The sequence below is a fragment of the Taeniopygia guttata genome, chromosome 1A (genome assembly GCF_048771995.1).
Source record: "Taeniopygia guttata chromosome 1A, bTaeGut7.mat, whole genome shotgun sequence".
Classification (NCBI taxonomy): domain Eukaryota; kingdom Metazoa; phylum Chordata; class Aves; order Passeriformes; family Estrildidae; genus Taeniopygia; species Taeniopygia guttata.
Genome location: NC_133025.1, coordinates 7467658 through 7480155, shown reverse-complemented (window position 1 = coordinate 7480155; position 12498 = coordinate 7467658). Strand labels below are relative to the sequence as shown.

General features: G+C 46.5%; 1 protein-coding gene across 1 annotated transcript in view; it reads right to left on the bottom strand.

Moving 5' to 3' along the window:
• Positions 1 to 11698, bottom strand: part of ELAPOR2 (endosome-lysosome associated apoptosis and autophagy regulator family member 2) — a 96416-nt gene extending 84718 nt beyond the window's left edge. The window contains exon 1 of the mRNA XM_030291082.4: positions 11328 to 11698. Coding sequence (XP_030146942.4) covers positions 11328 to 11456 — 129 coding nt within the window. The 5' untranslated portion in view covers positions 11457 to 11698. The remainder of the gene's footprint in view (positions 1 to 11327) is intronic.
• Between the last annotated feature and the right edge of the window lie 800 nt (positions 11699 to 12498).

Here is a 12498-nt window from a genome sequence, read left to right as displayed (position 1 = left end):
ACAGGAAAAAGAAAAAAAAAACAACCCCATAGCAAATAAGACATATTTTCTTTACAAATTTTAGCTGAATCTTTATCAGTATTCAAGTTTGGAAATGCTATATTTTTTTATGAATATTCCATTTTGAGGGGAAGAGGGGGAAAGACAAAATAGAGACTGATGACACCTGTAACACTAGAGGGACATCATGCTTGGGAGGTTTAGCCTGGGAACTTCTGCCTAACTTGCAACCACTCATCCCAGAACAGGACCAGCCCTTTGTGAGGAATTAACTGCCTTATGTGAAACAACCCTGTTCATTGAACAAAGCAATATCTTAAATCACAGCCTGACAAGAAAAATATGTAACACAGTACACTTATGAGCAAGCCTCATCCAATATTGTCCCCCTGGGCTATCTCCAAGCCCACAGAGTCCATTTCCACCACAAGAATAACCAATAAATAAATAAAACCAAGGAGAAACTAGCAGCCCAAGGCAGCCTGAACTAAGTAAACAGTGGAGAAAACACATCTTAGATTTTGCTTTGCCATCAGCTACATTCAGCTTTTGGGTTTTTTTCTGTGTCTGCTGCTGACTCCAGTTAAAATGACCTCCAGTAGCAGGGTCTAGCCGAGCCTTGCTCAGTGCACTATTATCCTGAAGTCCAGATTTCCCCACAGGGCTAAGGAAGCTTAGGCAGCTACAAATCCAAATTTGTTAGCATTTCTAGCAGCTAGAGAGTGCCCAGAGGTGCAAGATTCCCCTTGCATCCAGCCAAGGCCTGGTGAGGGATGAGCTTGGCGTGCCAGCAATGGGCAGAGCTCTGTCCCTAGCCCATCAAACCGTGTTCCAGGGGCAGGGAAATATGTTATCAGAAGGGCTGCATCAGTCAAATCAAGCAGCAGTGACTCATCAGCCACAGACTGGGGAAAGGCAGGAGGGAGAGATCAGGGTTCTGCTCAGGCACTGCTCCTCAGCTGTCCCTGGCTGCTGATTGTGCCCACGAGATATGAGCCAGCCAAGGACACAAAGAAAGAAATTCATTCATAGCTGGTTTACCTGCCTGGGCAATGCAGCCAGCCTGTAACCACACACGTGGGAAGCCATGAAAAATCCTGCAGCTGCCTTTTTTGCAGTGAGAAATTAAACAGAGATACAAGGTCTAGCCCATTTGACAAATTACAAGCTGATCATTACAGGCAAGCTTAAATGTCTGTGTGTGTCCAGAGATAGATAGATAGACAGACAGACAGACATAGGTATATCCTGCATGTATAATACAGAAATTTACCCTGGCATTAGCCTGATGTTAATTATTCCCTAGGATAGGAAGGAAGGGACTCTGCTGTGTGATAATGCACCTTTGGTAGGAAGCTGCTACAAGGCAAAGCAATAAAAACTCTTGGCTCACAAACAGCTCTCCAGAAATAAGGACCAAGACCATGCTCCTGCTGCGTTTCCTCTCTAATTCAGCAGTTCAGAGACAAGGATTTAGATCCCTTCTCCAGTATAATTAGGTCACTGCAGAGACCTAGCTGCACTGCTGTGATGTCCCAGCTTATCAAAACAGCCTCACCCCTGCAGCTCACAGAGTGCTGCAAAGTGACCTTGTAGCTTGTGTAACAGCTAATGTCACTCACAGTGGGGACTGATTCCACTGATGGGTCCTTATTTTACTTCAGGTAACTAAAAGCTGAGCACCTACCTGACAAAAGCCAGCATCCCTCTGTAGCCAGTGTTAAAAAATGGGCATATTCAGCAGAAAAATGACTTCCAGGATGACAAAAACTAATCTTGAGTGGTGATTGTCTCAGCTAGATACTTAGGTCAAGCTAGGTGCCCAACTTGTACAATTAAAAGCAAGTTATTTTTATGGTAGAAATGCTGTTTCTGCCCTGTGTTACTTCCACACCATCAGGATCTCATGCTTGGACTATGCATGGATCACTGCATCAAGGTCTCTTCACACTGATTTTCTACTGTCCTGACGAACAATGAGGGTGCCCTGTGCTTTCCTAACATCTAACAAGTATCCAGTTATCATCACCCCATGACAAAACTGCCTCTACTCATCCTTACTGCCTAACTGCAGGATTCCTGTGGAGTTCATCCAGAGCTTTTCCTGCAGTGCCCCATGTCATGCCAGCTGCCATGGGAAAATCCATGCCAGGGGGCACACTGACAGCTCAGGGACCAGAGCTCCTTGGGTCTGTCCTGTTCAGCAGGCTGGAGACTGCCCATGAGATCAGGTCATTGCCCCAGTAATTTATTCCTGTTTCTAGCATGTGTGGTGCCCAATGAGGCACTACTGGGTCTTCCCATCAGCCTACCTACAGTGTAAATGCTAAATTTAAATAATGTCAAAGTTTGTTAAGCAAACTTTCAGTAACAGTCACATAAAGCCTCTCAAAACCTTGAGTCAGACATCATTGCTTCCACCTCATCAAATTCATAAAACCTATTTAAGTGCCACAGGACCTTAAATACTACACAACTTAGCTCCACCTCATTTAACTTTACAGATTTTCCAAAGTTCACATTTGAAACTCTTCAATACTGAGGAGCCAACTTAACTTTTATTTTCTCCCACCTTTTTCAATGAAAGCTGTGATTCCTGCATGACCACATGATGAGGCTTTAATGTAATCTTTTTCCCTTGTTTAGCAAAGCAGTTCAAGAGATTTGCAGGTCAGTATCACCATAGGCAATGCAGAAAACCAGCTGGTGTGTTTGGGATTTTCTTTAGTTTAAAAGCTGGAACTGCAAAGCAATGACTTTTCAGAAGAGCCAGCAAGCATTTAAGTAGAGTTGGCTTTAAGTGCCATTAAAAATAATGCAAAACAAAAAGGTACAGGAATGGATTGGTTTTGGCATTATGCCTCCTCTTAGCTGGGGTGACTGAGAGTGTGATCATTGATCACAGCTATTTCAGTAGCAGTTCAGGGCCCAGTGTTGAACTATTTGTGATACCTGGTCAGTGCAACCCTGAAAGAATGGTTTGACTGTAATTGGATGTGTTCCTTCAGTGCAGAATAGAGCAACACCTCTGGATCTACTGCCTCACTGTGCAGAGGCTAACACAGAGAACAGTGGGCTACTCGTTCAAAAAGGGGAATTCAGAGCCCATGTGTATCCTATATTCAGCACCAAAACCAGGCATTAATTGACAGTCATCCTGTCAGATCTTCTGAAGAGGAGAGAGTTGGCCTGGGTTCAGCTGTTACTTGAGCAGCTCTAGAGGGGAGCCACTCTCCTACTAATCAGGACACTTGACATTCATCACAAGGCAAGACAAGCTGCTCATCAGCAGGTCTGCAGGGCAGGTGCTTGTGAGGAAGGTGCAGCATCATAAGCTGACTCATTTCCCACTCCAATTCTATCATGCAGCCTGGTCCCAGCATCCCTGAGATGAACATCAGCTCGTAGTCCCTCCATGCAAGCATGAATCCTGCCATAAAGAAGTCTGGTTACTGCCCCTCATGCTTTCCTTTCAAGAGAAATCTGAATTTTTTAAAAATTGGATTAGATAAGAACAAACAGAATAGAAAAGAAAAGAACTGTCTTGGGAAATCTTTCTTTTCTCCATTTGCTTCAGGGAACCACAGAGCTGGAGATAAAAAGCAGCTTAACCAGAAACAAGCAGCATTTGATCAGCACTGTTGACCTGCCAGCAGGAGGGAGCCATGGATATAAAAGCCTGGGAAAAAAAATCAGCTGTCATCCATTTCTGCTGTACACCTCTCAAAAGACACAGCACCACCCCTTGTGTGTATAAAACACCACCAGCCTCTGTGAAGGCCTTCCTTTAAGAAACTTCAGAGAGCAAGCACAAAACCAGAAGGATTTCATACACCGCAGGAAACACCGTGGGAAATTAACACTTCAAGAGCCAACAGCTCAGGTCTAAATCACCTTCACCCCTCAGCTTGCTGCTGGCAGTCACCACTTTGTACACTTGAGTTTTCTGTGACAGTACAATTGATTTAGATACTGATTTCTTGACTATTAAATGTGTCCTGTATTTTATCAAGCCAGCAGCAATTATGTTAATGGCAACTTCAGATTTTGCACTCCCCATCGCTCCTCCCTCTGGCTTGGTTGTCTAATGCATTTGAATTTTCTGACCATATTCATCACATCAAAAACAATTCTAAGCATGTTCAGGCCAGTTCTACCCTCAGAGGGAAAGTTCACCCTCTCCCTAAAGCAGTTTTTTTTCAACAAATTGGATTATAAGATTAGCACTAGTAACACACATTGGTAATTATCATATAGAAAATAGCTCTTTTGACTGGGTCAACCCTGCTAACTAGAAGAGGGCCAGGGATCTGCCCACACTCATGGATTTGCTCATCTTGTTTACAGGAATATCTTCTCCTGAGGCTCCTGTTCTTGGCAGGGTGGACATAGCCTTTTAACCAGTCCCAAACACCAAGCCACTTTCCTTTGGATTATCCCTGGAAAATATTTGTACCTCTAAGGTGGAACAAAATCTAACTAAATGAAAATTGAGCTACCCAGCATTTTCACCACCAATTAACAGTTCCTATCACTTTTTGTAAGTACTTTCCAACAGTCTTGAAATATCACAATAAATCACCTGTGTTGTGTGTTGTATATCTTGACCACAAAACACTAACAGGTAAGAGAGGATAATTCCATAGCAATGGGATGAGTGATTTGTTTTCTCTTTGTAGCAGTAAAAACTCAATGCCAAAGGAATTTTCCTGTTGGGAAAATACCACCATCTGGAATTATTATTTTTTTCATTGAAAACATGTCTTGCAGCGAGCAAATACCTTTCCTTGCAGGGAAAGCATTTGTGTCTCTTAAGTCAAAGCACAACAGAGAGCAACAATCCAGTTCTTCCACACCTTTAACACACAGCTCTCATTTTCTTCTTCCTACATCACAAAATACAATCCCCTTGCCATTATCTCAATGTAAATCCAGGCTAGCTCTATCTCACCAGACCTTTATGTTCTAGAAATAAAAGACCAGATTTGTGCCCTTGAATAGGTTCCAAAGCCACTTGTATCACTTCTATTACCCCAGAACCTAAACACTGTCTGAGTCATCTCTGACACTCTCCCAGCTAAACTCTCACCCTTTTGTTTTGGCTTCTTAGTGTTTTGGTTTTTTTCCCTTATGGCAGGTGAGTCTGCAGCCAAATCAGCATTAGATCTGACTCAGCACAGTGACAGGATCATCAGCACCAACACAGCAGAGCCAGCAGCTCAGCTGCACATGTCGTCCTAGATCATCTTAAATCGGCTCTGAGCCCATGTCCCAAGTGCACAGCGATTACTGTCTGGCACTATTTATCAGAGAGAGTATCACAATGCTTGTGAAACAAGGTCATTATGAGATTTAGACAACGTTTTGTACTTGAAAGTGTTTTGTTTGTTTGTTTGCTTTAAAAGATGGTTGTTAAAATACAAAACAAAATCAGAGGGGTTATCCATTTCTCTCCTTCAAAATCAGAGGTTTTGTTTTCAAATGACTGAAAACCAAAACATTCCCAGTACCAGCAATCAAAATCTAAACACACTTTCAGGTCGAGGGTAAGACCTAAGGTATTAACAAGGACTGGTGAGCAGGACACTCTTTTCCAAGTAGGTGTAAGAGTTAGGGAAGATATGGCCATGCTGGATAATAACATTGGACCTTCACAGCAGCAGCCCCTAGAAAAACCTTGGCACCATCTGGGAAACATGTGGGACCTGTTCCCAAACACTGTTTCTTCCCTATCTCAAGCATGAGGCATTCAAGGCTGCTTTTCTTTGTACCAACTATTATCTGTTCTTCTCTAATCTTTTTATTTCTACTTAGTTGATGCTTACTGCTTCCTTCAGCAGGTGTTGACAGCAACCTACCATATGACACAGGGAAGCCTGCAGTGATGGCATCTCCCTGCTGCCCACAGCCTGAGCCCTGCAGGTCTGAGAGCCCCTGGCTCTGCCCCAGGGTCGCTGCAGTCAGTGGGAGCCCTGCCAACACCTTCTCTGAGTACAGGGACAGCCTCATGGAAAAGGTTCCTTTCAGTGATTCCAGCATTTCTGACCCAGGTCAGCACTCGGCATAAAGCAACACACAGTACTGCCAAAGCCTTCCCAACCAACACCTGGAGGAAAACGTGGCTTGGATGAGGCAGCTGACAGCCCAAATTCCTGCAAAAACCCATCCTGGCCCCTGGCTGCCTGCTAGTCCTGACTCCATGATGCATGGATGTATCAGGAATCTCAGCACAGCTCCCATTCTCACTCAGCCTATGAAGAAAAAGAGAAAATAAAATCATGGCCTTCTTTATAAATGATAAATCTCACCCTGAATGATCCAGTGATATTTGATGGTGGAAGAAATGCAATCTTGTGTTGGTTTAATGGCTACTACTCTTTTGAGTTTATGGTCTGTTACAGCAGTTTCCACTATGACTAATTCCCTTATCCTTGAATCATTACAACCACGGCTCACTATCCAGTTTTTATGCCAGCATCTGTCTCCCTTCCCAGGTTTTCACTTCTGACACCTCACCAATCTCTCCTGTGCTTCCCCCACCTTGGTCTGCTCATGTGCTTTCTGCTGTGGTACCTGTTTTAACATGTCTCCTCACCTTTTGTGCACGTGTTTCCACTCCATCGACTTCATTGTCAGCAGTTTTGTAGCCTGTTTTTTGCTCCTCTTTCCTCATCTTTATGACCCTTCATCACCATGGAAAATGGAAGCTGTACATTTCTCTTTCCCCCACAAAGACAAAATCCATGCAGCAAGACATGAAAGAAATAAAATGGTCTGTGTAGGAATCTTTCCTCAGCCTCTTCTGCTGACTATGAATTGTTCATAGATTAAGTGTCTAATATTTTTCAGGGTGGTTAGAAATTAGGGAATACAACACTGGATCATCCCAGCAGCTGGTATAGGTAGCACCTGCTCTGTTGCCAAAATAGCAAATGCAGATGCTTCAGAGAAATGCACGAGGGTACCAACAAGGGGCAGCAAGGAAACCAACTTAGAAGGAGAATTCTTTCCTAAATGAGCTATCCCATCAAGGTTTTTAAAGCCGACAGAGACTAAATGAATCTCAGAGATCAAATAGTTGTATTTGATCAACCCAAAGGTTATTTATGGTTACATAAAAATAAAAAATATTACCTTTTAATAATAAAAACATTTAGCCTTTCAAGTGCACAAAAATCGTGTGCATCTTACCCCATAGATTTGCATCTCATTAATTTCTCTATCCCATGCATTAATGCATGTTCTTTCTCTTGCTCTGTTAAGTTACTCCTCCTTACCTAGACAGCCCCACCCTTTGCTGCGTGCTCATTAAGCAGCTGTAGAACAAACACAGCGTTCACGGTTCCTGAGTACTAATGATAGGGCACAAAACCACTCTGACAGGTTTTATTCTTTTCTTTTTCTTTTCCTCACCCACCCAAATTGTTTCACCATCAGCACATGTGCCGCCTCGACAGAACCTTCTGCAATGACTCCAAACCTCTTCCCAAGCAGGTACAGCTCACTTACAACACAAGAGCGTTTCAGATATTCAGATTTCTGCCAGCAGACACCCCTGTTACTCCTGCCATGTGTACTGGGTGACAGGCGTGCAGCTTACGTAACACCTTCCCACAGCTGACACATCTCCTCTCCATCCTTCACACGCTAAGACAGAATTTCACCTTGCTTCCCACACTGCTCAGCTCAGTACCTAGTATCCTGATTTAATGTATTAATATACTTAAAATACTTCACACTTAGCTTAGACATACTGGATTTTTCAACCACTTCTCATCATGAGATCTGGTGCTATTTCAACACACCAAATATCCCTTACTTGACCTAAGTTCAATTTTATGCTTCCCCTTTATTCTTAAGACTTCTTTGCCTTTGCCTTGCAGGTAATTTTATAAAAGACTCATTTTCCAAGAACATTTCTTATCTTGTTTTTGTCTTTTCCATAAGGATTCTAGCAGACTAGTGCAAAAATACATTCCATTAAAGAAAGCATTTAGCATTACCCTTTATAGTATGTCTACTAAAACAGCAGGTAAACCATGCAATGTATCAGAATCACATTTATTATCAATGTCAAAGGCATTTCTCAATCTGCATAATAACTGAGAGTTGAACAGGAGTGTGAAAGAAAACATCTTTGCCAGCAGGATACTCTGTATCTCTCTTTGAAAGCAATTTGGCTGAATAGGAATCAAGAGAAGAGTCACTTAGGGAGTTCATATTTTTTATTATTATTGCAAAAAACAACACAGGAAAATATGAAATGAAGAAAAGACCCATTTAGGCTGAGTATCAAATGTCATAAAAGCAAAATCTGCTCAGATTTGGGTGAATCTCTAAGGGGAAGCTGAAGAAGACCCATTCAGTTGAAAAGTTCAGAAAAGAAAAAATACAAAACACTGGAATATAAGATGTAACAATCATTGTCCCTGCAGCAGCAGGGGGACTGACATGAATATCTCATTATTTCCAACATAACAGCTTAATGTGTATTTAATGGCAGTGGAAAGCATGGGTGCCATCAATTCCACTCAAAGTCATAATTTATGCAACACGTGAAATATTTGCTTGAGTACCCTGATCATCATTGGCACAGCAGAAAGAATTCACCAAGCACTTATTTTTCCACCACTGTCCTAATTCGAGCTGCCAAATCCCCAGAGGCACAGGGTACAGTAATGGGTCTCCCCAGGCTCTGGACCCCAGAGGTACCCCAGAAATCCAAGCTGAGCCTGCCTCCATCTCTTGGAGATGCACAACTCACCTTTAAATTTGCTGCTGGCACTGGAGAGCTCAGGGAATGTGACGTGAATGACCATCATAGCCTGGCACTGTTGTGCCAGAAGCTTATGGCTGTATCAATTTACTCCAAAAATTCACAGGAGCTTTAATTCAAGCTGATTGTACCCTTGGTTTCCAGCACAAACACACTCCTCCTAAATCCAGCGTGCTGAACTACTACAGTCCCTGACAAATGAAGTCAATGACAAAAAGGTTTCTGGAAAGTGACATTGCTAGACATTATTATTTTACTATCCATGTAATCAGAGCACCACAGAGCCTCAGGCACAGCCAGAGATCCCACTGCTCCAAATGTTGTGCCAGCACAGAAATCTCACAAACCAGCAGACATCTGTATTTGTCATAAGTAAGGGAACCAAAATCAAGGTGCCAAGGCAGGAGTGTGGAAAGTGCTGCTAAAGAAGGATCCCCTATAGATTGAAAATGAATCACCTGTCAGTACGTTAAGCCTTGTGCTCCTCAGACCTTTCGAGTATAAAACAAAATATGTTTTCCAAGTCTTTAAAGGACTGCAATACCCTCTGACAGGCTGTACCTTCTTATGGCACAACTTCATCCTGTCTGAGCCTGCCCAAATCAGAGCCAATCTCATCGGGAGCTGATCTGTTGTTAATGGCAATACACCCAGGTCACTCAAATTGGACTCAATTAGGGCAAATGGCAACGTTTTGATACAAAACTATTAACTTCTGTTCTTCCCTTTTGTAAAGCAGCTTATCTGCTATCCTGGTTTTTTGTAAGCTCCCTTTTTTTCCCCCTCTGTCTCCATCCAGACAGGTTTGTAATTATATTTCCTGGGACACACACTTTCATGGCTGCACACATCCCAGCACAAGTAGCACACAGCTTTTTAACCATGTGAGTGAGGGCTGTCTCTGTTTCAAAGAGCACTCAAGCCAAGTAAAACAACATTTTTAGCCTCTCTGAAAAAAAAGCAAAAACACACAGGTCCAGAGTCACAGGTGTACAGGTGCTTCAGAGAGAATTTGCACACCTAGAGCCCAATGTAAGATGCTCAAAATACCAGTCCTACAATTTTGGTACCACTGCACAGGTTCAGCTCTCACCTTTAACCATCTGCAGAGGTTTTTTTTTGTTGTTTTTTTTTTGTTTTTTGTTTTTTTTTTTTTTTTTTAAGCAAAGACTTTAGGATGAAAACAGCTCTAAAAGTACCTGTTTCCCTTCACCAGCTTTGAAAAGGGAGCTAGGTAATGTAAAGCAGGTGGGCTGCAGAAATTCCTCTCTCTGGGAATGACTAACATTTAGGAAAAACATGCCCTGAGAATGATCAACATTTAAGAGAAACATGCCCAAAACAGACACTGATTTGCCAGACATCACCTCTCCCTACTGCAAGATTTCCCACGCTAGACTAGCACTGAGCTCTGCTACTTGGAAGACAACAAGGAAATTTCATAGGCAAAGAGACAATATTCCCCAGGTCAGAAATGCTCTCTTTCATCACAGGAAGGAGACCTGGACTTCTGCACCCACAGCCGAGGAGCTGCAATAGCCTCCAAGCATGGATCAGGACCCTTCCCCAGCCGAGTGCTCCCATCCAGCTGCAGCCACCCAACCCACTCTGAGAATGCACAAATTCGTTCTTGCAAGAGGTAAAGTGGGGAAGCTGTGGTCCTAGAGCATCCTCGGATGGAAGTGGGTTAGAAGGAAGGGGACTGACCATTGTTAACCCGATTACAGGTTCTGCTTGCCTGAACAGAGCTCCGGGGCCACCTAGACCCGTTTGGGATGGTGATACCCAGCCTCCTCACCTCTACTGCTGGTTAAACACAGGAAAGACCCACTTGCTCTTTAACAGCAGCAGAGAGGATTTCCCTGCATGTAGGAGTAAGGCTGGAAACTCTGGAAAAATAGCTTCATGAAGCCCAGGTCCCTTTCCCGGAAAAGCTCAGGGGCCACCCGGGGCTGCGCATCCCCGTCCGGCCGCCCCAGCGCCGCATCCCGCACGGCCGTGCGGAGCGTCCCCGCTCCGGGCACACCGACTCCCGCCTGCTCCGGGTTCTTACAGCACTGGAGAGACAGAAAGTTTCTCTCCCCCATGTCACACGCACGGCTCAGCCTCGGACACACCGAGCTGACACCGGGCGGGCGGGACAGCTCCACACACCATCCCTCGCTTACTCTCCAGCTTTGCGCTGATTCAACACGGTATTTAGAAAAGCAGCGAGGCCGATCGAGCTCCGTTCGTTTGGAGGGGGACTCTATTTCCATACACCGAAGGGAGCAGCGATCACCACGGGCAAGGGGAGCGCGGTTCGCGACCGACGGCCAAGGCAGCCGCTCTACTCGTGATGATGCGGGAGGGCTCGGCCGCCCCAGAGTCCCCCCCGCACCGCGGTGGAGGGTCCTTCCCCGTGGGTCTGACTCCTCTACCATCCCCCGGACAGCTCTGAGGAGCCAGCAACATCCCCTTGCTGGGATACCACCCTCCTCCCGAGCCGGTGCATATCCCCCACCCGCCCTTACGAATGGGGAAAACCCAAAGCGGAGGAGGAAAATCTCACCTCTTCGCAGGGCGGCAGCTGCAGGGCGGCCGCCTGCCAGCCCAGCAGCCAGCAGCACACCCAGGCGCTGCCCGGGTACCCCCGCTCCGCTCCGGCCCGCCGCATCCTCAGCATCCTCAGCAGCATCATCTTCCTCCTCCTCCTCCTCCCCCGCCGCGGAGCGCCCGCGCACCCCTTCCCGGGGCCGGGGGGTGCTGCTGGGGATCACCGCCCCCTGCTCCTGGCGGACACCTGCGAGCCCCGGCCGCGGGCTGCCCCTGGCCCTGCGCCCCGCCGCCAGCCGCGCATAACCCCGGGGCTCCCGCACACAGCGGCCCCGGCCGGCCCCGGCAGCCAGAGCCGGGAGGAGGGGCCGGCAGCGGGGGAGGAGGAGGAGGAGCGGCAGGGGGAGGAAGGCTGGCAGCGCAGGCGCACGCTGCCGAGGCTGCTCCAGCCCCGGCGTGGCCAAGGGAGCGTGGAGCATCCTCAGCAGCCCCAAAACCTTCGCGGCGGGGGAGAAACCCGCAGGCACCGCCGGCAGCCCGGGCCATACTGGGGAGCACGGCAGCAGCCCCCTCCTGGAGCCTCTGGTTTCGACAGGCTCCGAGCTGAGAGCGGTGCTGTGGAATGGATTCTCCCCTTCCCCAGCCCTGCCGGGGGATGCTGGCCTGCATCCCCCGCTGTCTCCCGCCTGACTGCCACCACCCCTATCCCTGCCCAGGCGTGGGTGCCTGAACCCACCTCCCTGCTCCTCGGACCGCTGGGGATGCCCCGTGTGCCCCACGCAAGGCGGGATCCCACCCGGCAGGGTGTGCGCTGGACCGCTCAGCTCATGGCCAGAGCAGGGCAGCGACCTGCTCAGTGACATGGGAAAGCAGCTTAGTCGTGGCCTGACCCAAATTATTCTTATCCCCCAGAATTATATGCATTTCTCCCTCGGTGGTTGCCTTTCATTCCGAATTTTGTCTCCCGTTCCCCAGCAATGTCCAACTACTCATTCCTAATGAAGTTTGTGACTGCCTCAGGCACCGATCGTCCTTTCCCCTCCTGACATCTCAGGGGTGGCCCTGCTCACTTTCCTGCTCCCTCCTGGGTCTTCCTCCTCCTCTTATCTAACTAGCAAACCCCAGCAAAGGGCTTTCCATGGCTAGCACAAGATGTTCCTGTCCTTATTGATCCACTTTTCAGACTC